Source organism: Pseudonaja textilis, chromosome Z, assembly GCF_049901715.1.
Source record: "Pseudonaja textilis isolate UNSWEBS1 chromosome Z, rPseTex1.2, whole genome shotgun sequence".
NCBI classification, from domain to species: Eukaryota; Metazoa; Chordata; class Lepidosauria; order Squamata; family Elapidae; genus Pseudonaja; species Pseudonaja textilis.
Genome location: NC_142008.1, coordinates 10,518,388 through 10,541,762, shown reverse-complemented (window position 1 = coordinate 10,541,762; position 23,375 = coordinate 10,518,388). Strand labels below are relative to the sequence as shown.

At 39.1% G+C, this 23,375-nt stretch overlaps 1 protein-coding gene across 1 annotated transcript in view; it reads left to right on the top strand.

Moving 5' to 3' along the window:
• Positions 1-23,375, top strand: part of VIPR2 (vasoactive intestinal peptide receptor 2) — a 79,396-nt gene that overhangs the window by 29,192 nt on the left and 26,829 nt on the right. Inside the window, exons 3-4 of the mRNA XM_087918380.1 lie at positions 3,801-3,908; positions 6,241-6,335. Of these exons, the coding sequence (XP_087774506.1) occupies positions 3,801-3,908; positions 6,241-6,335 (203 nt within the window). The remainder of the gene's footprint in view (positions 1-3,800; positions 3,909-6,240; positions 6,336-23,375) is intronic.

The window sequence follows — 23,375 nt, the reverse complement described above, 5'->3', positions numbered from 1 at the left end:
ACATTCTGTAAGCTGCTTCCAGTCGCCATGGGTGATATAAAGGCGGCAATATAAATTCAGTAAATAAATATTCCCTTGTTTTTTAGCTCAGCTGATTCGCGCGGCAGAGCAGATTGCCACACCTCAGCTGAGCTAAAAAAACAGCTCACCTCACTAGCACTGACACAAAGGCAGTTTTTGAGTGCTGCCCTGCACAAAACACGCTGCCTTAGTGTATTCTTAATGACCTGCTAAAAGAATGCAATGACCAGCTGTCTGCAAGGAGTATAAATCCTTCCATTCCCCACCATCCAGTCAGAGCTGAAAAAGCTTCTTGGATGAGAAGCGAAACGCCTTCAAAGAAAAACCAGAAATCCAGTTACCTCTTGAAAAAAGCACCTCTGGGATAACCATGACCTGGATGGCTGAGAATCTCCCTAGGCAATAATCCCTTGTGCAAACTAATCCTGATGCAGGTAGTCTCATGATTTCTCTAAGACCTAAAAAATGAGATTTAACTTCAGTCTTCAAGATCCAAGCTGGAACTCACTGTTTCTTATGTTGTCATATGCTAAATATTTACAATAATGAAAAGATGCTTGGATCCTTCTGTTATACTCACAAAGATCAGAGAGAACAGCTGGCAATGAATAGCAGAAGACTTTCCTGGACTTTCTGTTCCTTTTTAGAAAAAAAAATACTCATCTTTTTTTGAGATGAAAACAAAGTTAATCTGCATAATATAAGGCTGCAATTTTCTTTCAAGTCAGAATATCTGTAGATTGTAGGAAAAACAGTTTTTCCTTTTTCCATATAATAGACAAAGTGCATTACACAATTCCCAGCTATTTCAGTAATGATTATGCCGGAGACATTTCTGGTACACAGCATCCAAAAGTAGCAGGTTCAAAATCATCTCAGCAGGGCAAAGAAAATGCTTCTATCTTTATTAAATAAATAATAGGAATCTCAAGACATGCAGTTAACTATTTAAGTTTTCTAAATGAAGATTATAGACAGTAACCCTTAATAGAATGTTCTCATGAAACAGAAAAATGCACTTATTATTTGTAGTTTTAATTATTAGGAGAAAACACAATCACTGAATAATAGAAAAGTCTTTTAAAAAAATAATCATAAAATAAGAAGTAATTTTGTAACTGCTTATATTTGCTTCAAAGGAAACAGGAAGCTTTCTTTTTATTCTTTCTTTCTAGATTTGTTTCTGTTCTTCCTTGCTTTTTTATTCTTTGATGGTTTGTGTTAGTTTTTATGTTCTTTGTAAAACCTTTAATAAAACCTATATTAAAAATTATGATTGCAGACATTTATGATCTCTTCTGAGAATTATGAGAAACTCACTTATAATGTGTGTTAATAGCATTAGGTTTCACAGCAGAATCATAGTTCACCATAAAGTGCTTTCCATTAAAAGGAATCAGTTAACATTTAGACAGCAAACGTTGTAAATCCATGGTTAGAAATCAAACTAAAACTACACCAGTCAAAGAGAAATGTATTAAAAGAACAGATTTGTAATCTGTAGATATTTTTGAGGAGATAAACATCTGCTACCAAGTGTTATTTTAGTTGGATTCCTCTTCATTTGCATGGCCAGACCTTATAAAGATTGAAAGCAGCTTGAGACACAAGATTTACACAAGGGTGTCATTAAAAGCAGGCTCTCCATTGATACATAGATAGCTGGTTTGAAAAATTACTTTGAAATTACATGAGCAGCCATTTGTCTGACAGGAGAGCAGCTGTATAAATATATTTTAACTAATCATTCATTGATATTAAATTCAAATCATTCTCATTATTAAGAGTCCACCTCAAAGAATGGTTAAGTAGTAGCTATTTTTAGTAATTTGTAATAAATGATGGTCTTTAGCCCATCATTTATGTCTCATAATAGTTTATCTTCCTCTGAAATGCAATCCATTTATTTGAAGCAATTCTTTCTGTGTTGGTTTAAGAGGATATTTCTACTTTCTTTAATAATTCTACTTACTGGACTTAAATATAAAAGTGGCATCTATTAATCTCACAAGTATCAGCATTTTATACAATTAGGTAAACTTAAAGAATATTAGTGTTATTATGCTAATTAGAAAATAATGCTGACCAACATTGTTGTTGTTGTTGTTAATTGCGTAGTCATGTCCGACCCATCATGACCCCATGGACAACGTTCCTCCAGGCCTTTCTGTCCTTTACCATCCTCCAGAGTCCATTTAAACTCACATGTACTGCTTCAGTGATTCCATCCAGCCATCTCATTCTCTGTTGTTCCCTTCTTTCTTTGCCCTCCATTGTTCCCAGCATTAGGCTCATCTCCAGGGAGTCCTTCCTTCTCATGAGGTGGCCAAAGTATTTGAGTTTCAACTTCAGAATCTGGCCTTCTAAAGAGCAGTCAGGATTGATCTCCTCTAGGACTGACTGGTTTGATCGCCTTGCAGTCCAAGGGACTCGCAGGAGTCTTCTCCAGCACCAGAGTTCATAGGCCTCAATTCTTTAGCACTCAGCTTTCTTTATGGTCCAACTTTCACAGCCATACATTGCAACTGGGAAAAGCACAGCCTTGACTCTACGCACTTTAGTTGGAAATTCCTTACTACATAATCATGTATAACATTGATTTTGGGGGGATGAAAAAGTCAATAACTTTCTGTTTTATTCTTTTCTATGGTAATATAAATTATAATAGGTTGTAAATAAAATGTACTATCTTGTCTTCAGGCATGGTCATTTATATCTTTTGATTGCCAACACTGAATATCTATTTTTATTTCATCTTTTGGTCTAAGTATTTTCCAACCCGGCAACTTCCAGATGTGAAAACTTCAACTCCCATGACTTCTCAGACATCATGGTGCCAATGTTAATAATTCAGAGGATTATTAACTTGCCTCTGTTAAGTATCAATGAAACAGATTTATCTTGTCTGATTCAGATTCAGATTTAGATCTAGACATTTAACCTCTGTAGGGTCCTTGTGTTCTCTGAGCTTGGTTGCTTTCTTGCGGACGTTTCAGTATCCAAATAGATAACATTATCAATGCTAGGATGAGGTATGTGAAGCATCTGATACCCACGCATGATATCAATGAAAGAGAATGTTTGCAGCTCAAAGCAAAACTATGGGTCTTTGGTGCTCTCTGAGCTTGGTTGCTTCTTGCACATATTTCATTACTCAACTAGGTAACATTATTGATTCTATTCAACCTCTACTCAGTGTATCATTCTGTACCATTGACCTGAAGTTGGCGCTGATGCGATTCTAGCAGAAGGATTAGGGAAGCAATTTCCTTTGACTTCCTGTTAGTTGGACAGATCATACTGCTCCATGAAAATATTTGCATGAACGTTAGATACAATACCAGTGGAATCCTTACTAATGTTATTCCCATTGCACTGGAAGTTTAATAGAGCAGAACCCTTGATACATTACTCATACATTTTTATTTTAGTATTATTTACACTCTATCACCTAACACATTCCATGCACCAACTGACACACTGACCCATCCCTACATTATTGTTGCTGCCATTCTTACTGTTTTAAGTAGAATTTCAGCAAGGCCTCCAAGTATACCCTTGGCTTGCAATCAGGGATTTAATGATCTTCTGAAGTTAGGATGGATTTTTAAAAAACTACTTACAACCTGTTCTCAAACTTATAACTGCCTCTACAGACACATGCATACACTCTGGCACAGTCATTCCATTGCATTTTGGGCACTAGGCAACTGGCTGCACCACTTTTCACATTAGAAAGTTATTGGTATTGTTTGCTCAACAAGTTGAATGTTTTCTAGGATGTGCTGGGGTCTGGGATAACATTACCTGCTGGCGTTCTGCAGAAATTGGAGAAACTGTAACAGTCCCTTGTCCAAAAATCTTCAGCAACTTTTTCAGCGAACAAGGTATTTAAAATGTCTTTCTGTAATTTGACTAACATGTATCTTTGGTTTCTGTGTGTTTTAAATGTTGGAAAGGATGGCTATTTCATTAGGCGGCATACAGATTGAAAGGAAAACCACTATCTCAGCAAGTGGCATGCCTCTCTATTGTTGCAACTTCAGATATCTAGAAAGTAGTATTGAACAAAGTTAAGGACAATGGTATTTTATAGCCTTGAAGTTTAATGAAAGAAAAATCTTTTCTCTGGTCATCTATTGGTTTGTGATAAGCTTTTTATTATGAAGATAGGAAGTAGGGGAAGCCTAGCAGAGTATTTGAAAGTCAAATTCATTTTCTTGCTCACAAGGAGTCCCTCTAACATGTCCCTTATTTTTGAATCAAATCTGTGCTTCCTTTTTGTTCCAGTACCCGCATCATTTCTTTAATGTAGGAGTGGATGATGTATTTGCCAACATGGCTGGCTAGGGGACCCTGAGAGTTGCCATGGTTGAAAAACATTGCCCTAAATCGAAAAAAGGAAGGCACTGAAAGTCCCCCGCCCCCATATGGGACCAGACCATAAAGTTTGCCCTCCCTGCCCAGGTATGAAGAGCAAGAGAGAGAGAAAAGACTGATCAGGGTTTGAAGTAGCCATAGGTCACAATCTAGCTTTGTTGAGGACCATTGAACTGGAATTTGTTAAGTTATCTTCAGGAATAATTCTGATGGAAGGAGGAGACAAGCAGATTAGGTTGACACATAGGATTGTCCAAAAAAACTCTTCCTAAACTTTAGTCCTTCCATGTTTGGATGAGCCTTTTTAAAAACTGCATTTTTACCATTTTTGTGTGTCAGGCATGCATTCATTTCTGGCTAGTAATCCGTCACAGGAACTGAAGCCTTTGATACTCCTGCCACAGGTCACTCAAAATCACTTTAAATAATGATGTTGAGTAATGAGAGGCTTTTATGGAGACAATTTAATTTAAATTATTTTCCCATCTGGCACATTTATAGCCTCAGATTTGTTGTATCTAAAGCTACATATGTCTGCCAAATGATCTTTAAATGTTAAACAATTTTTTCTGGTCACCGAGTTTTCTTGAATAGTTGTCATATCCTTAATGACAGATACCTCCTCAGAAAATGAAGAGGGAATCAAAATCAGTGTGTGTGCAATAAACCAGACCCTATCATGACAAGCAAGAAAGATTTTCTGCGATAAGTAATGTAGTATCAAAGGGCTTAGAGTCCAGGAGTGTGAGATTGCAGAGAAAAACCTACTGGAGTTATTTTTTGGGAATCATTTTTGTTTCCAAATCAACCTGTATCAAAGCTGAATTATATACATACAGTTCTGTTGGGTGCAAAGGAACATTTTTATAAGAAGCTTTCCATTTTTTCCAAAAATGGCTTATTCCTAGTCTCAGTATCATGTTCTCTCCTGTGGCCAGCTGTTTTACATCCAACTCTGACAGTTGGACAGATACCTTGGATTTTAACATTGTCTTGTCTGGTGAGTTATGGGTTGAAGCTTTGATTACCTAGCTTGGCTTTTTAATAAGCTACACTTTTTTGCTGAATCTTATGATTATGTGGGAGCAATTTTAATCCACCCAACTAAATGTCATTGGCATTTATATACAGTATATTTACTGCTCTTTATAAATTTTTCTAAACAAAGTAACTGTAATTTACTTGGACCAAAGACCAGACTTTAATTGTTTATGATATTTGCACTAAAATATAGTAACTGGTGGAAAAGAGATTTAATTTAATTTTTGTTGAATTAAATATTGTTCATAGCCTCACATATTTCTTAATGCTGTGTCTTAAATTAGAATCACAATTCACTGGGAACTGTGAAAGCTGTACATGACAGTCAAATCTATCAGAAAGCTTACACTCTTTTAAGACAATACATAAGACATCATACAACATTATGTATGATATATTTGAATATAAAGCAGATCAGCTTTTCCCAACGTATTGTTATTCTAATAGAAAAAACACTTGGAAATACAACACATTATCACCTAGACTGTTCAGAGCTGTGCTAATTGTCCTTGTTAGTTAGGAGTTCTTAGAGTTGTAGTCTCCATTTATCTGGAATCTATGAGATTAGAGAAGATTATGATGGACCCAGATTGTTGGGGGCAATATTCTGACTTGGTAAACCACTTGGAGAGGGCTGTAAAGTATTTGTGAAGTGGTATATAAGTCTAAGTGCTATTGTTAAGTGCTGTTAAATAATTTAATAAAAGTAGAAGATCTAACAAATAATTTTAAGGTTAGACATTTTGTTGACTTACTGGGGGTTGCAATGTCTGATTCCCTCTTTGTTCATTATCTTAGGAAATATCAGCAAAAACTGTACAAATAAAGGATGGTCAGAGATGTTTCCACATTTTTTTGTTGCTTGTGGATTGAAAGATATTGAAGACAACCCGGTAAGAAAAACTTGTTGAAAAATACTAAATAACCATTTTCGTGTCAGTTTTGCAGGTTAGGGTATCAGATTTGGGTTGTAATTCCTTTGTTTCCAAAGTATCTTAGCTTTATAATAGTTAACAGAGAGCTTTTACTGTTAAGATTTTTTTCTCTCTGCAGAAGTAGTGTCTTGCCTCATTTTCTTTTTATTGCAGGGCAGTGTTTCACAATGTTGGTCACTTGAAAATTTGTGGACTTCAACTCCCAGAATTCCCCTGCTGACTGGGGAATTCTGGAAATTGAAGTTCATATAACTTCAAGGGGCTATGTCTGAGAAACACAGCTGTACGGGGAATCATTTCTCATTATATTTTTACCACTTCAGCTTGTAATCACATTATTTGAAATGATCAGAACACTTTCAAGAAAGTTTCCAAAGCCCATCCTGGAGATGTGTCTTTTGTGAATATTTCAGTTTATATGTCGTTTGTACCTGTAACTCCTTTGTTTAATAAATCTTTGAGAAAGTGACATTCTGGCAAAAACGTCCGCATGCTTTCTCTTGTGAGTTTTGACAGCTGTAATAAGCTTATTTCTGGTTTTTGTCATCAAGATGTGTCGAGGCTATCCACGTATGAACATATGTCATGCGTGCATGTCTTACATAAACATGGCGGCTGCCTGTAGGGTTGTTTTGAAGGATTTTAAAAAAAGAATTGTTTCATGGACTTAGTAAATTAAGGAATATTTAGAAGGCTAAACAGTTTAAAGTTCTCATGGAAGTGGAATGAGATCATTCGTCCAGATGGTCTTTGTCATTCCACATGGCTGGAATACCTCCTACTAACACATGTTATGGCCCCAGTCCAAAGCTCCTTCTCAAACAGCATATCCTACAATTATTAGCCATTGTGAGCCCTTCGATGTAGCCGAGATAACGAGCATGACAATTCATACTAACCTTTATTGTAAGGTTACATTAACAGAATCTTGCAATCACTTCTGCCCTCCCTTTTGCTCTTGAAAAGTAGGGAGGGCTCCTTTATTTTGAGATGCTTTCTTTATTTTACCCATATGCGTTCAGACTCAAATCCTCCTGTCTCCTAAGATCATTCTCACATACCATTACGGAATGAATGGAGCAAAAAAATTTAAATACTGAAGGGCGTTTAGGGTAGGCAAATGGTGCAATGGCAATTTTGACAGCATGGAATTTTTGCTTGTTTACAAAATGGCTGCCATGGTAGCCAGGCCAACCACAAATATCTGTTTATCAGAAAGAGAACTGATGAAGATAATCTTCTCTAATCCCTTAGGATGGTGTCTGTATCTCACCTTGCTTTTTGTCTTTTTCTTGGGCATAGGAAAACAGAATTTTTATTCTGTTAGAATGCCTATGGAATCCATGTAGAAATATAAGAACTCTCAAGCTGAGTGTTTCTATTTAAACTACTAACTACTATTTAGAAATAACCAGGCCAGTATAGGAGTTGTCCAGAGGCAAACAAGGTGCAGTGCCATACTGGTGCAAATAAGGTTAAATACCATTTTTTCTTACATAGTTCTTCTTTAATCTCTGAGATTTTAAAATATCTTTCTGATAAAAGTGTATTAGAAACTCAAAAAATTGCATGCTGTTTTGTTCAATCTTCTTTGAGATCTTAACTATAATTATTTTTATCCCAAAGAGCAATAGAAAATTACTTCGTTTGTACACAGCTTTTTATAGCATCCTAGAAGTTAGGTTGTGGCTGTCTCGGGTAGCTGAAAATGAAAATATTTAAATGAAAGATATATAAACTATTCTATAGTTGACTATTGACTGCTGAAAATAATATTTAAATTGAAGATATATCATTTAAATTCTATAATGAAAATTATATTTATTATAAGACAAAAATATCTTTTGGTAGTCCAGTAAAAGAATTCAGTTATTTTGCTTTTCCACAGAATAACTCAATTAGCATTTTTTCTTCAACCAGTTGCTTGCCTAAGTAATACAATCTTACATTTATATCATGAGTGGATTAGAGAAATTTTCCTTCATGTTCACTCCTGGATGGAAGGAGAAATAAAAAATAAGCAAATCAAAACTATAGAGGCACTGCTTCTGAACATGTGAATCATTCATTCATTCCCTTCCTTCCTTCTTTCCCTCCTGGCTTCCTTGTCCATTTTGATTTCTATAAGCTATCCATTACAGCAAATGAGTCTGAACAATATTCATTCAGATAAAAATGTATTTTGCTAAAAACTATTTTAGTATATAGTTCTTATTTGCTAAAATAAAATACTTGACTTCTTATATTCAAAACTGAAGTGTAAGTGAAGGAAGACACTGTTAAAGCATGAAATACAGCATATTTTTTCTGAAGTGTTCTCTGAATCCATGGAATTGTGAGAAGGAGCTCTTTTAAAATAGTATTATTACAGCATAGAAAGAGGACGATGATTAGAAATATGATTTAAAGTGTTTTCTGTGGAAGGATAGGAGCCTCTCTGGGTTTTTCCCCCATCCATTAATTTTTTTGAGAACTGACTTATAGTTTCAAATCCTCAAGTATAGCACAATAGAAGGTAATCATGATTTATCTAACTTCTTCCTTTCATATTCCTGTTATTTGGGACTAAAACTCTCAGAATTCCAAGCCAGCATCTCTATTGGAAAAATGTATTGGTCTCACTAAATGTAGTATGAAGTAATCATTTGTGTCTTCTACTTAAGGCACAGGTTAGAAAACAAGAGATTATACGTTCAAGTTCCACCTTAGCAATGAGAGCCAGCTAGGTGACTGGGCCAGTCAGTCTCTCTCAGCTCAACCCATCTCATAGGATGGTTATTGTGGAGAAAAACAAATAAATGTATTTATTCTCCAATATACCTTGATTTGAAAATTCTTTGTTCTTCCTCTATATATATAAAAACGAAATACCATTCACGCATCATCACAAAATCTCCAGAACCGTAAAACTTACAAACTTGAAATTTGGCATGGATGTTCCTCTTGGCTTCTAGGTGCCCACTTAGAAAAGATTTTTTGAAATGACCATCAGACCATTAGTATTTTGTATATTATTATTAACACATTCTGATGCTCAGGAGTTCTACTCCCCCTCCCCATCTGAAAAAAAATCTGTTTCAAATGCAAAAGACAAGCAGAGGAGAGGAGTTTCAGTTTCTGTTTTAGTTTCACAGCACCAAGCAGCTTTAGTACAGAACAGTTGAGCTAAGCCACGCTCACACTTCTTGCTGTCTCCTTGCTCACATAGCAAATACTGTTCCAGTTTCCAAACAGCCCTCAACTCTCTCACACAGTTAGGACACTAGCCAGATGAATACTGATGGATGCTGGTAGACAGAGACAGAATCCCCTCCCCCCTTATTTTCCTCCCCCAAAACTAAGCCCGACCACATAGTTTCATAGCGAAGCACAGGTATCGAGCTAGTAAATAAATAAATGTATTTATCCTCCAAAATGCTATGATTTGTGAATTATTTGTACTAGCATTGTTCTTCATCAGCTTCTTATATATAAGCTCTTACCTCAATAAACCTGTCAGGGCTGCCCAAACAAGCACTTGGTAGCCTGGATTTGGATCTCATGCTTTCACTTTGTGACACATGTGATAAGCTGCATTTTCCCAATATCTGCCCTGTTTTCACAGGCCTTTCTTTGGTTTTTTTCCCCCTTAAAAATGTTTTGTTTCTCAACCAAGAAGCTTCTTCAGTTCTGGCCAACTGTCCTATGCCACACTCACACCCTCAAAGCCCTCAGGGCAAAGGTAGATTCTGACTGAGTTAGACAAGCTTTTGGCACAGGAAATTCTAGAAACCATCAACCACGCTAAGTGGGAAATGCTTATAGTCACCCCAGTCAAACCAGATGGGTCCATTAGAATATGTGCTGATTATAAATGTACCTTAAATTGAGCACTTCATATTGCCTACCCTATGCCTGTAGGGCAGCACTTGCTGCATTCATTTGGAAATGACAAAGCTTTTGCCAATCTGGATTTAATGCAGGCTTATCAGCAGATCCCTGTAGACAAGCCACTCAGGCGCAAACAATTGTGACTTTAAAAATCACAGTTTACAATTTGGTGTTAGTATCACCCTAGGAATTTTCCAGAGTTTGATGGAAAGAATGCTCCAGGGCATACCAGGTGTCATCTCATATTTTGACAGCATCCCGGTATCAGTGACCAATCTAGCTGAACTAAAGGAATGTTTAAGGGCAGTCCTTCTTAGGTTTAAGAAAGTAGGACTTAAGTTAAAAAGAGAAAAGTGCAGTTAGCTGTCCAGAAAGTTTAATTCCTTGGGTACCTGATAGACTCATTTGGGCTGCATTCAAAGACCACATACAGGCTATCCAGAATGGTCCAATTCCAAAAACAAGACTGAATTGCAAGCATTCCTTGGACTCTTAAATTTCTATAGTATTTTCCTGCCCCATAAAGCATCAGTTGCTGAACCATTGCACAGACTTTTGGATTCTAAAACTGCATGGAGCTGGGACAAGAAAGAGAATACTGCATTCAAAGCTGTTAAAAGACTTCTGATGTCACAAAGCATGCTAATCCAATACAACGAAAGTCTGCCTTTAGTGCTGGCCTGCGATGCATCCCCCTATGGAGTTGGCGCAGTGTTCAGCCACAAAATGCCAAATGGGTTAGAAGCATCTATAGCATTTTTTTTCAAGGACCTTCTTGAAGACTGAAAGAAACTAGAGTCAACTTGATAAGGAAGGCTTGGCAACTGTAGCCAATGTTAAAAGATTTCATGAATATCTGTATGGTCAAACCTTTGAGCTAGTCACAGACCATAAGATGCTGCTGGGTTTATGTCTAGAAGACCAGCAGACACCCCAAGTGCTGTCTCCCATGATGATTAGGTGGACTGTTTTCCTAGCTGCCTACAATTATTCTTTAACATATCGACCTAGAAAAAAGCTCAGCCACACTGATGCTTTAAGTCGCTGCCCGTTACGGATTCCCATTGAAGATCCAGCCCTGGCTTACACAGTCCTCCACATCAACAACCTTCAGTGCCCATTTACCACCTCGGATATCGTGAAACATTCAACTAAGGACCAGGTACTTGCCTGGTGATGGACTGGGTTAAAAGGGATTGGCCGCAGGAGACTGTGGTGGAAGAATTTAAAACAAGGCAGAATGAGCTACCCATGATGTGGGGTTGTTTACTGTGGGGAAGCAGGGTGGTTATCAGGGGGTGGAATTCAACAGGTGTTATTACCGGTTCAGTGACTATGTGGGAATGAAGAAGTGTTCTGATTGGCTGATGATTCTGACAGTTGAGTATAAAAGAGCTGTGAGATGGGCTGAAGAGTTGGTGTTGTTGTGAGCCAAGCAGCCATGATTAGCAAACTCTGTTAGCAAAATAAACTGTTTACATTTACTTTACAAGCTGAGCTGTTCACCACTGTTCTTGGTACTGAACAAATAGGACTGGCATGCCAAAGTTATCAATGAGATGGTATTGAAGTGCTATACGTGTTAAGACCTGCCCTGTCATTAGGCAAATTTGGGGAAAGTGCCTCTTACATTTATATGCACTGAAGACAACTGTCCCATAATTAAGTTTTCTTACTTATTAAATTTTTATGCTGGCTAAATTTTTATGCTCACTATTACAGTGAGTGGCTCACAATAGAAGAGTTAAAAAAAGATAATAAAAACAAAGAGAAAAAAGATAATACAAAACAATTAAAATTAAGAGGATTAAGTAAAAAGCTATAAACCAAGAGGATTGACAAAAAAGGGATGGGGGAATCTTCTCTCTATCCCTCAGCTACTTCCATAGAATTTCATGTTGGGGCTTCAGGCCAGCTGTTCTGGAAAATCAGAAGTGTGTGTGTTGGGGGGCAGACCTCACATCTAATGGGAGAATATTATAGAGAGCAGGGTCTGCATCAAAATAGCCAAAACTCTTTGGCAGATGGGATCTGAAGTAACATTCTTCCATTGGAGCAAGCGGGGTAGGCTAGTTCCATTGGAATGAGAAGGCTTCTCAGATAACCTAGAGCCAGTCTATGAGGTATTTTGGACTTAGAACAGCAATAGATATCTTAAAATCAACAAATTTCTGTTGTCTTTATTTAAATGCTAGGAATGGACGGTGAGACTTCTTTAATTTAATATCCGGGTGAGTATTTTCCTCCATAATTTAATATCAAATAAAAAACAATCCAGTGAAATCTCAAATATTTAAAAAATAAAATTCAGAATGACTATGATAGAATTTGGACTAAAGCTAAATCCAAGATATGTACTACTTTTGGTTAAGCCTAATACTTAATATAAAATCAACCGCTTCTTTAATCAAAGAAATGAAAGGTAAGGTCTGGAAAGGTATATATACAACATCATTATGTAGGAATGGATGCTTTTAAGTATCCTTAAATATCCTTCCTACATGTAATACTTATCGCATCAATGAAATAATAAAATAATTGCCTAGTAACGAAGTACAGTAACAAAGTACCGGATAACATGAGGAATTCAAAGTTGCATATAATTTGCTATTCTAATGCTATTCTTCTTCCAAGCAGCTGCAAAAGCCGTGTTAACTCTGCCCCGTTTTATCCTCACAATCTTACAAAGTAGGTTATGTAGACACCTTTTCATTACTTAGGACTTTAAGTAATGCAGATTTAGAACTGCATTTTTGTCATCTAAAATATAATACTGTCTTAATATCACCATGCGAACTGGCCATGTTACTTTCAATCTGATACACACACACACACACTAATGATGATTGCATTTAATAAAACATTCATGTTAATCCTGTTATTTTTACTCTCCCAGTGTGCATTTGTTGTTTTGTGATGGAAGTTTTTCATTTTGTTGTCTAAAAGATTTTTTTTCCATGAAACAGTTTTCTAGTTATTCAAGTCAAAAATAACAAGTCTTTTCTGTGTGGAAAAAGAACTAAATGAAAGGTGCAATTAATTATGGCATTGTAAAATGTATACTTTGTGAGTAGTTAGGAATAGTAATATAGACTAAACATGAATATACTCAAAGTTCTTAGTACCATCTCGTTTACGTTACTTCTTAAACAAATGTCTCTCTGCCAGGAAAGAGGGAGAGAGAGACGGCGGTCATGATAATCCTTATTTTAGAATTCTTCTGACATGGAATCTTAATTTTTTTTTCTAATAAAAATATAGTGTTAAGTGAGAATTGTCCTGTTATTTCAAATATCAGTTCAATCGATCCTTACAGTAGCTCTTATGATTAAGAGTAGTTTTGCACAGAAAAAATTGTCAAATCCATCAGAGATGAATTAATGAATGTTATATGGACGATATGGCATTCTTTGCAAGAAAGACCAGAATCAACTTATGCTTCCCTTGGATGACTAATAAAGGATCAGAGAAATTTGCTGTGCACTATACATCTTTGTCTAATGCAGTGGTTCCCAAAGTGGGTGGTTCCACCCCCTGGGGGGGCGGTGGGATGCCTAAGGGGGGGCACTAAGAGGCAAGGGGGCCGACGGGGGTGCTAAGAGGCAAGGGTTTGAGGCACCGGCCCTGCAGGCTCATTGACTGTTGTACAGCATTGGAGCTGGTGCCTCAAATGCAGCAGCACATTGGGAAAAGCTGCCGCCACCGCTTTCCCAAAGTGTTGCCGCATTCCATCCGTCCAAAAGGTCGGTCTGTCTCCTGCCCTCCTGTCTACCTACCTACCTGCCTGCCTGTCTTTCTGTCTACCTATCTACCTATCTACCAATATAGAACTATCTACCTACCTATCTATCCATCAAGTCTGTTTGTCTTTCTTCCTGCCTGCTTGCCTGCCTCCCTAACTACCTACCCACCTATCTATCCATACATTCATCCAAAAGGTCTGCCTGCCTGCCTGCCTACCTCCTACCTATCTATCTATCTATCTAAATCAACAAGAATTGGCAAAGCATCTCTGATTAGATTCTATTCACTACTAGAATCTAATCAGAGATGCTTTGCCAATTCTAGTCCAACAGGGTTGGAGGAGAGCATGTGTGTGCATGGCTGTCAAAACTCCAAAAACAGGTCAAGTAGTTCTGGAGAGGCCAGTCATAAATTAGAACACTTGCTAAACAACCAGCCATTAAGTGAGGACCACTTGTATGGTTTGCCAGTTACCTGCCCATGCCCACCCACTCACATGACCACCAAACCACACCTACCCGGTCACGTGACCGGCAAGCCATGCACACCCAGTCACGTGACCCAGCCACACCCTCAAATTAGGCCACGCCCACATAAATTTGAATTCCAACCCTGGGTGGGGGGGCACCAAGGATGTGTTTGTAGCACCAAGGGGGCAGTGGACTGAAAAAGTTTGGGAACCACTGGCCTAATGCATTAGATCCTAGTGAGGAAAGAAAGTCACCTGGAAAGCTGTAGTGGGTGAACAAGGTAATCATAATGGTCTGAAGACATCATGTAGTGAATGAAAAGAAATCTCACTCCAAGAGTTTCAGACATAAAATAGTTAAAGGAAAGGCTATATGGATCAAATATGGATGCCAATAGAAAATTCAGTTATTTTGTGAAAAATTATTTGAGTTGTTCTGCCTTCATTCTTTTTGTGCATCCATGTGTTGCTGGCTGATGATCTAAAGACATGGTTACTTTCTTTTGTTTCCTTTTTCCTTCTTTCACCCCATCTAGTTCCTTACCATTCAAGATTTGAATTCTTGCTGAATTGTTTTTATTTTTATTTATTTTATTTGGTTTGTCAATTGCTTACAAGATAATAGGTATAAGTAAAAACATAGTTATGAATACATGGATACATATAAGAAAAATAAAAGAAACAATAGGACAGGGACGGTAGGCATGTTGGTGCGCTTATGCACACCCCCTACAGATTTCTTAGGAAAGGGGTGAGGTCAATAGTAGAAAGTCTAAGGTTAAAGTTTTTGGGGTTTGGGGAAGAAACCACAGAGTCAGGTATTCCAGACATTGACCACTCTGTTGCTGAAGTCGTATTTCCTGCAATCTAGTTTGGTGTGATTAAACCTTGAGTTTGTATCTATTGTTTGTTCTTGTATTGTTATGGTTGAAGCTGAAGTATTCATTGACGGGTAGGACATTGCAATGTATGATTTTATATACTATACTTAGATCGGACCAAAGGCGGCAAAGTTCAAGTTTTTCTAGTATAGAATTTGAGTCTGGTGGCATAAGGTATTCTGCAACGAGTAGAGGAGTGGAGAATTCTTCTTGTGAAATATTTCTGGACTTTCTCAACTGTGTTAATATCAGATACATAATTGGGGGTGGGTTCCAGACTGATGAGCTGTATTCGAGTATTGTCTAGAAAATGTTTTATATGCTCTAGTTACTAGTGTAATATTACCAGAGAAAAAGCTACGTAAGATTTGGTTAACAACTCTTAATGCCTTTTTGAGTATGTAGTTACAGTGGGCTCTAGCACTTAGATCGTTAGAGATGAGTACTCCAAGGTCCTTGACAGAGTTTGGATCATCAACAAGGTCTTGACTATTCAGCTTGTATTTTATTTTCTGATTATTTTTTTTTGCCAATATGTAAGACAGAGCATTTATTTGTTGAGATTTGAAGTTGCCATTTGTTTGACCATTCTGATACATAGTCGAGTTCTTTTTGAAGGGTAGCAGTATTGTCTGTGGTGTTGAATAGCTTTACATCATCAGTGAAGAGGACGCAGTTGCTCTTAATATGATCTTAATATGCTCTTAATATGACCTTGTTTATTCTGAAAGGATTTAGCGCATGCACCAGTTTTTCAGTTGATCTATAGATCTTTACCTGCTCCAATAAATTCAATCCTAGCGAACATTAAGAAAGACCCAGGAGATCATATTACCATATGTGGTGGATATGCATTGAAGCTAAAAGATACTGGACTAGAATACACATGTGGTTGGAAAAAATGATAAAACAACACATAGATTTAAAACCAGAGATATTTTTATTAGGAATTATGCCTGAAGGTTATAATAGAGAGATAACATATTTGATTATTAATGTATTAACAGCAGCTAGAATTGTATTTGCACAAAATTGGAAAAATGAGAAAATTCCAATATAGGAGGAAACAATTAAAAAAATAATGGAATGTGTGGAAATGAGTAAATTAACAATGGCAATTAAAGAACAGGAGGAAAAAGAGTATTATAAGATTTGGGATTTATTTTATGAATGGTTAGATAGAAGAATAAGAAACTGAAATATGTAGTAATAGTAATAATTATACTATAATTGATTAATCTTTAATGAGTAAGAGAATGAATATAATTTAGCAAGAATGAGATTGTTTCTAAAAGATAACAATTATAATGTAAATAATAATACAATAATTGAATAATATGATATAAAATGTTGCTTAGAATGGTTTATAAATATAATCAAGTAAGAAATGTACAATAATACTACTATGCGCATAAGATATATGCATCTAACCGACACACTGTAAAATTGAAAAATGGTTTTATTGTCTTTGTTGTTAAAATTTTAAAAAAAATTCTAAAAAGATAAAGACCCAGGGGCATTTTATGGGGACGCATTATGCATTTTGGGATGCTCGTGAGTATCATTTGAGCAATTTGTGCGAAAAGTTAGCCATCGCTGATATTGTAAAGTCTCCTGCTTGAGGAGGGGTCTAACCTAGAAGACTTCCAAGGTATTCTGATTGAGTACCATGCCAACAATATCAGGAGAGGGACATTCTCCCTTATACCCAGCATTGCTGTCAGCGTAAGGATTCCTTGTGTATCTGTTTTATGAAAATCAAGAGATGTTTTTCACCATTTGGGGAACGTGAGAGAAAACTGTCATAGATTGTGCTCTGGAGTATGTAGAGATGTACTGCAGTGAAACTCCTAAATTTGCTCGTGGCAGGAGGTGTGGTATAATTATTTTTTTTAATCTCTAAGCAGAAAATGGGATATATGTGGCTCTTTAGCCTAATCCTACAGAACCCTTTTCATATTTTCAATATGTCCTGCAATTTAATTTAAATGGCAATTATGTCAAGAGTGTGAATGAAACCAAAGTGTCAAATATCATGTAACTTGTTCCAGAGAGAGAAATGATACATTTGGCAATTCCAAGGCTTTGTAGACCCGAAAGCAATAAATTAACACTTTTCCCCCATGTTAAGCAGATGTGAGAAATATACTTGAAAAGTGGCAAAAAAAAATGTCCCATCAAGCAAAACTTGAACAAATTAATTTCAGCATAGTAAAACTAATAATCATAATGGAAGCTCTTTTGTGTTTCTGTATATTTTTAAAGTAAGAAAATGTTCTTGATTTGATGTAAATGTATATCTTGATAATAATGTACCAATATAATTGAAAAATAGCTTTTGAAACAATAAACATCAACTATTGTGTAGGCCGAAAGAGCAGACTTATTATAGTACCATTTTAGAATATTGGCAAAAAAGGTTACCTTTTTAATGGACTTTAAACATAACTTCTGAGGCTGCTGTTTCTCCAGTGAGCTGTTCAGGGCATCCAGTCGTGGGAGGTGCTTCAATCTCTGTTTGTATAGGCTGCGCTCCTCCTCCTCCATGGGACTCCTCCCTAGCATCCCCCAGTTTTGGCTCAGCCTCATTGAGATAGGCAGCGTTTATTCTTTCCTTGGCCGAAACAGGAGCAAAAAAATAATACTCAGGTTTGAAATTCCAATTTTTCTCTACTCAAGGCTCCATGAGTCACCCGGGAGCCGAAGAGAGCTACCGATGGCTGTTAATTCCAACTGGCCGTCAGAGCTCGTCTCAAGATCGGGGAGCGGTCTCTATGCCTCCAGGGCGATTGGAGGCACCGGCCTTCGAACCACACCTCTCCCAACTGCACAAACTAGCCCTTGCCACAGCGCTATCTGCGTTGTTCCAATCAGCATGGCTTGATCTAAATAGCCCGAAGTTTGTTTTCCTCTCCCCATAGAGAATGCCGCTTTCAAAAGCCATGTCTAAATCCCAGAGCAGGTCAAAACAGTCCCAAGGAACTTCCAAGGCCATAGAAAAAGACACCAAAAGGCACCAGAACGCACTGGAAAAGCACATGAAAAAGTGTATTTGGGAGGCTGAGAGACAACTCTCTTGTCATCCCTAGGCCAGCACAGGCTACAAGACCCCCTCTGCTTCCTCCCCTGGATCTGTCCATAGCATCCAGGTGCAGTGCGGCCTTTCAAGTACAACCTAGTACCTCAAAGGTAGCACCACTCACAAGAAGGGCCTACGAGGCCACATTTACTCTAACAACGGCTGGACTTCATCAGGAGGAGGGCCTCCCGGAAGAAATCCCCGTGAGGATGAGAGCTTGGATGGAGCTGGAAATACAGCAAGGTATTGCAGCAGGGGTGCACCAGACCCTTCTGGCCAGACAGCAACCTACAGCTATTGATTGTGATGCCCAATCTTTGCAGTTGCTAGGCAGGATGGAACAGCACTACCCTCAGGTATACCACCAGGGGCAGTTTTCTATGATTCCAGACATACCCCTCCAGGGCTTACAAGATGAGGAAAACCAAGTTGACCAAATAGAACAAGTCAAATCAGGGTCTGCCCACAACAGCGATCCGGCCCTATCAGAGGTGGATCTCCTAGAAAGAGGCATGTTAGATGATGAGGGCCTCATTCTTGATCAACCAACATTTATAGGTTTGTTCCGCCAGCAATTATTTAAATCACTCTTGTTCAAGGTCAAAAACACTGCACGCCTGCATGTCTTAAAGTTGCCAAGGTTGAAAAACACTGATTTAAAGTATTCTTAGTTTTCAGCTCCAGAAGAAGCCCATCTCACTGAAGGCAAGCCTGTGTAACCCCCTCCCCCACAAACCCCCAAATGAGATGCGCAAAATCCTGCGTACAAGAGCGAGCCACAAAATGCAAACTCTCTGCTTTGAGCAGTTTTCTTTCTCGTGCAGAATCACCCCTCCCCACCTCTCTCATCCCACATTCCCATCATACAAATTGCATGAGCCAAGCACTCATTTCCCACCCACAAACTGTCACACATGTATACATACTAACTCCTTGAGAGAAAAACACACCCAACTGTTTGAAAGACACACCTAGATCCTTTCCCAGCTTTCTCCCTTTCCCTATTAGTTAGCTAGCCTCCCTGTTCTCTTCCTTCCCCAGTATTGATTACCCTGCTACCTCCACCCCATGTGTCAGATCGTTTCAAATCTCTCCTTTAATTAGCCTATGGCCATGCTCAACCCTACATCTTGACCAGGCAGTTACAGTGGAATCAGTTCTTTCCATCTGTTTTATTTAGGACACAATGGCACTTCCAGAACCCTGACTGAGATCCTTGGGTGTGATGGGAGAATGAGGTTTCCAAGTTCTGAAGCTCTGCAGTGTATAAGCAATTCATTACCCCTCAAAACATCTACTGCAACAAATCGACCTCTCCAGCCCTACCAATTCCTTTACAAGAAGAGTCAGAGGATTTAATTTTTTCCCAACTGGTCGCTGAGGCAGACGTAATTCCAGTCCCACACATGTTCTCAGACCTGGTACAAAAGCAATGGGCTTTTGCAGCGATGTACCCCACCCCCACGGGGTATGACAGGAAATTTTACAATCTGGCATCAGATTTCTCTAACTCCCTGAACACACCAGAGGTTGACGAACTGATAGCAAGTTTAGCATCCCCCTACTCTATTCCCAGTGAAGCAGAAAAGGCGCTAAAACCGGAGGACACATCAGTCAGATGCGTGGGCCATAAGAGTGGCCACAGCCGCATCTTTTTTTGCAAGATCCTCCCTTAGGTGGCTCCGTTACCTAAGAGAAAACATACCGACCTCTAATATAAGGGCACATCAGGACATTGCCAAACTGATTGCAGCCATAGAGTTCTCTGCAGACACAACATTCAGTTTGGTTTAAGTTTTCATCAAGAGACATAGCATCCCAAGTTAGAACTTGGCACTTGCTACGGCTAAGACACTGGCAAGCTGACACTAAGCACAAGTGGAAGCTTGCCTCATCCCCCATTTTGGGAGACAAATTGTTTGGTTCTGCCCTTGATCCGTTACTAATTGAGACCAGAAATAAGAAAAAGATCCTCCCCTCTCTTTTTCGAAAATCAGATAGCAGAAACACCCAGTCCTTTTGGAGGGGCTCCTTTCGTCCCTTCTATCATGGACTTTATTCCCAAGATTCCAGAGACCCTCTGGATTTCGTCCAGGACAACAATCAGAGCAATTCGACTTTGGGGACAGAAAGAGGGCAAACCAAGAGACCTTTCTGAGGGTCAGAAACTGGTCATTCTGCCACCCCAAATAGGACCGTGCACTAATGATCACATTGGCGGATGGCTTAAACTATTCACAGACCAATGGGACTCTTCAACTCAGATGCCTGGGTCAAAGAGACAATTAGATTTGGCCTAGCACTTGAATTTCAATCCACTCCCCAAACTTCTTCATGTCATGCCCTTCTTCTAGAGATTCAGTTAAAAGGACTTTTATGGAAACAGCTATCCACCATTTACTAGAGATCTGAGCCATTCAACCAGTGGCTCTGAACCAACGAGGGCAAGGTTTTTACTCACATCTTTTTGTTGTTCCAAAGAATTCATGGGGGTGGAGAGCAATTTTAGATTTAAAATGCCTCAACCATTTCTTGGTCTATCACAAGTTTAAGATGAGCACTTTGCAACCTATTCTGTTCGGCATCAGACAGGGTGACGTCCTAACATCAATAGATTTAACAGAGGCGTATTTACATATTCCAATTAGACCATCTCACAGCAGATTCCTGAGATTTTGTTACAATAATCAACATTTTGAGTATGTAGCCCTGCCTTTTGGCTTAGCCTCTGTCCCCCAAGACCTTTACGAAGGTCCTTGCAGCATTGGCCACCCATCTCAGAGGTAGTCCCGTCCGGCTATGGTGCTGTCTTGATGACATCTTACTTTTGTCAGCTTCCACCCAACAGGCAATTAGAGACACTCAGATCACATTGCAGACACTAGAACAACACAGTTTTTCAATAAACTGGGCAAAGTGTCATTTAATTCCATCAACTTGATTGATTCACCTGGGGGCTATTGTAGACACTGTTGAAGAAAAAGGTTTTCTCTCACTAGATAGTCAAGAGAGCATACGACTATTAGCTCAAGAGAGCAGGATGCTCAAGAGGGTACCCCTGGCCAACTTATCTAAATTATTGGGCGAAATGATCTCATGCATCTCTATTATTCCCTGGGCTAGAACCCTGCAGTGGTTCCTGCTTCTGTACCAGCGGTCAGGAAGAAGCAACTTTAGGTCCTGGGTCACCGTACCATCAAAGGCCTTCATATCCCTTCACTGGTGGACCAGGCCAATCATCAACAAGGGGTGTCATGTCAAAGAACCCCACAGACTTACCATCATGACAGATGCCAGCCTGTTTGGATGGGGAGCACACTACCAATCCCTCACAGCTCAAGGTCATTGGTCCTCCATAGAACAGTTGTGTGGCATAAATTGGCTGGAGCTCAGAGCAATCCATCTGGCTCTTCGCAGCTTCCTTCCACAGATTTGGAACCAGCACATGCTTATTTTGACAGAGAAAGTGACAACAAAGGCCCACATAAACAAGCAGGGGGCAAACATTCGAGACAGCTCATGAGGAAAGCTGAGAGATTGTGCCTTTAATAACTTGCTCTCCATCAGGGCGGAGCACTTATCGGGCCTGTCAAACACCCAGGCAGACTGGCTGAGCAGGGCCACGGTCGATCAATTGGAGTGGTGCCTGCATCCGAGTCTGTTTCAAGAGGTGGTCGGAGATTTGGTCAACCAGTCATAGATTTGTTCGCCCCAACTCTCAACTCCCAAGATTCATTTCCAGGAGTTCCCATCAGTCCAGGAGTCCCCATCAGTCCCAAGGAGCAGAAAATGTCAATGTTCTCCGCTGCCGCTGGCCCCCAGGTCTTCTTTATGCATTCCCTCCGCTTCCAGTGATTGCCAAGGTAATCCAGAAACTTCTGGAAGAAAGAGCGGAACTATTGTTGGTGGCATCATACTGGCTTAGGCGGCCATGGTTCGCGGATCTTAGAGAGCTGTCATCAGCAGAACCATGGAGAATTCCGCCAGACAGAGTCTTGCTCTCCCAAGGTCCAGTTCAGCATCCTGATCCTTGCTGTATGGAGGTTGAGCAGAGACGTCTGAAAAGTGAGAATATTTCTAACAAAGTCATCTCCACCATCCAGGCAGCCAGGAGCCCTGCAACAAATCACATATACAATGCCATGTGGACTACTTTTTGTAGATGGTGTGTTAAATCTCGCATCGACCCCACCTCTCCATCAGTGGCACAAATATTAGAGTTCTTACAAGAAGGCCTAGAGAAAGGTCTCTCACCAAACACCTTGAAAAGACAGGTGGTGGCCCTAGCCTTGGTCGTCACCCGGGTCGATCTATGATCTATCTCTCATCACCCATGCATACAAAGTTTTCTTCGTGGCACCACAAATTTACGCCCTCTGGTGGTACACCGTTATCCAACTTGGGACCTTAACAAAGCTCTTAACACACTCACAAAGTGCTCCTTCGAGCACCTGAAGACTATGAGTCTAACGTACAAAGTAGTTTTCCTAGAAGCAATAACATCTGCTCGATGTGTCTCGGAACTAGCAGCCTTATCAGTCAGGCAAGACCTCTGTATTTTTCATTCTGACAGAGTAGTTCTTCGTCCAGACCCTACGTTCATACCAAAAATTAATTTGGTCTTTCCCAGGACACATGCACTGGTCCTCCTGAACTTTTGTCCGAGACAAACTCAGGGACTAGAACCACCAAAGGTATCGACTTGACGTGCGACGTGCCTTACATACATATATACACTATACGGCACCTTTCAGAAAAATGGAGGCTCTTTTCGTTTCTTTTCAGCCCACCACTCAGGGACGCAGAGTCTCCTCCTTGACAATAGGTAGGTGGTTGAGAGCTGCGATTTCTAAAACGTATGAAACTCAGTCATTACCAGTATCCAGGGGCATAACAGCGCATTTGACCAGGAGCGTTCGAACCTCGGTAGCATGGGCCACACAAATGCCAATAAC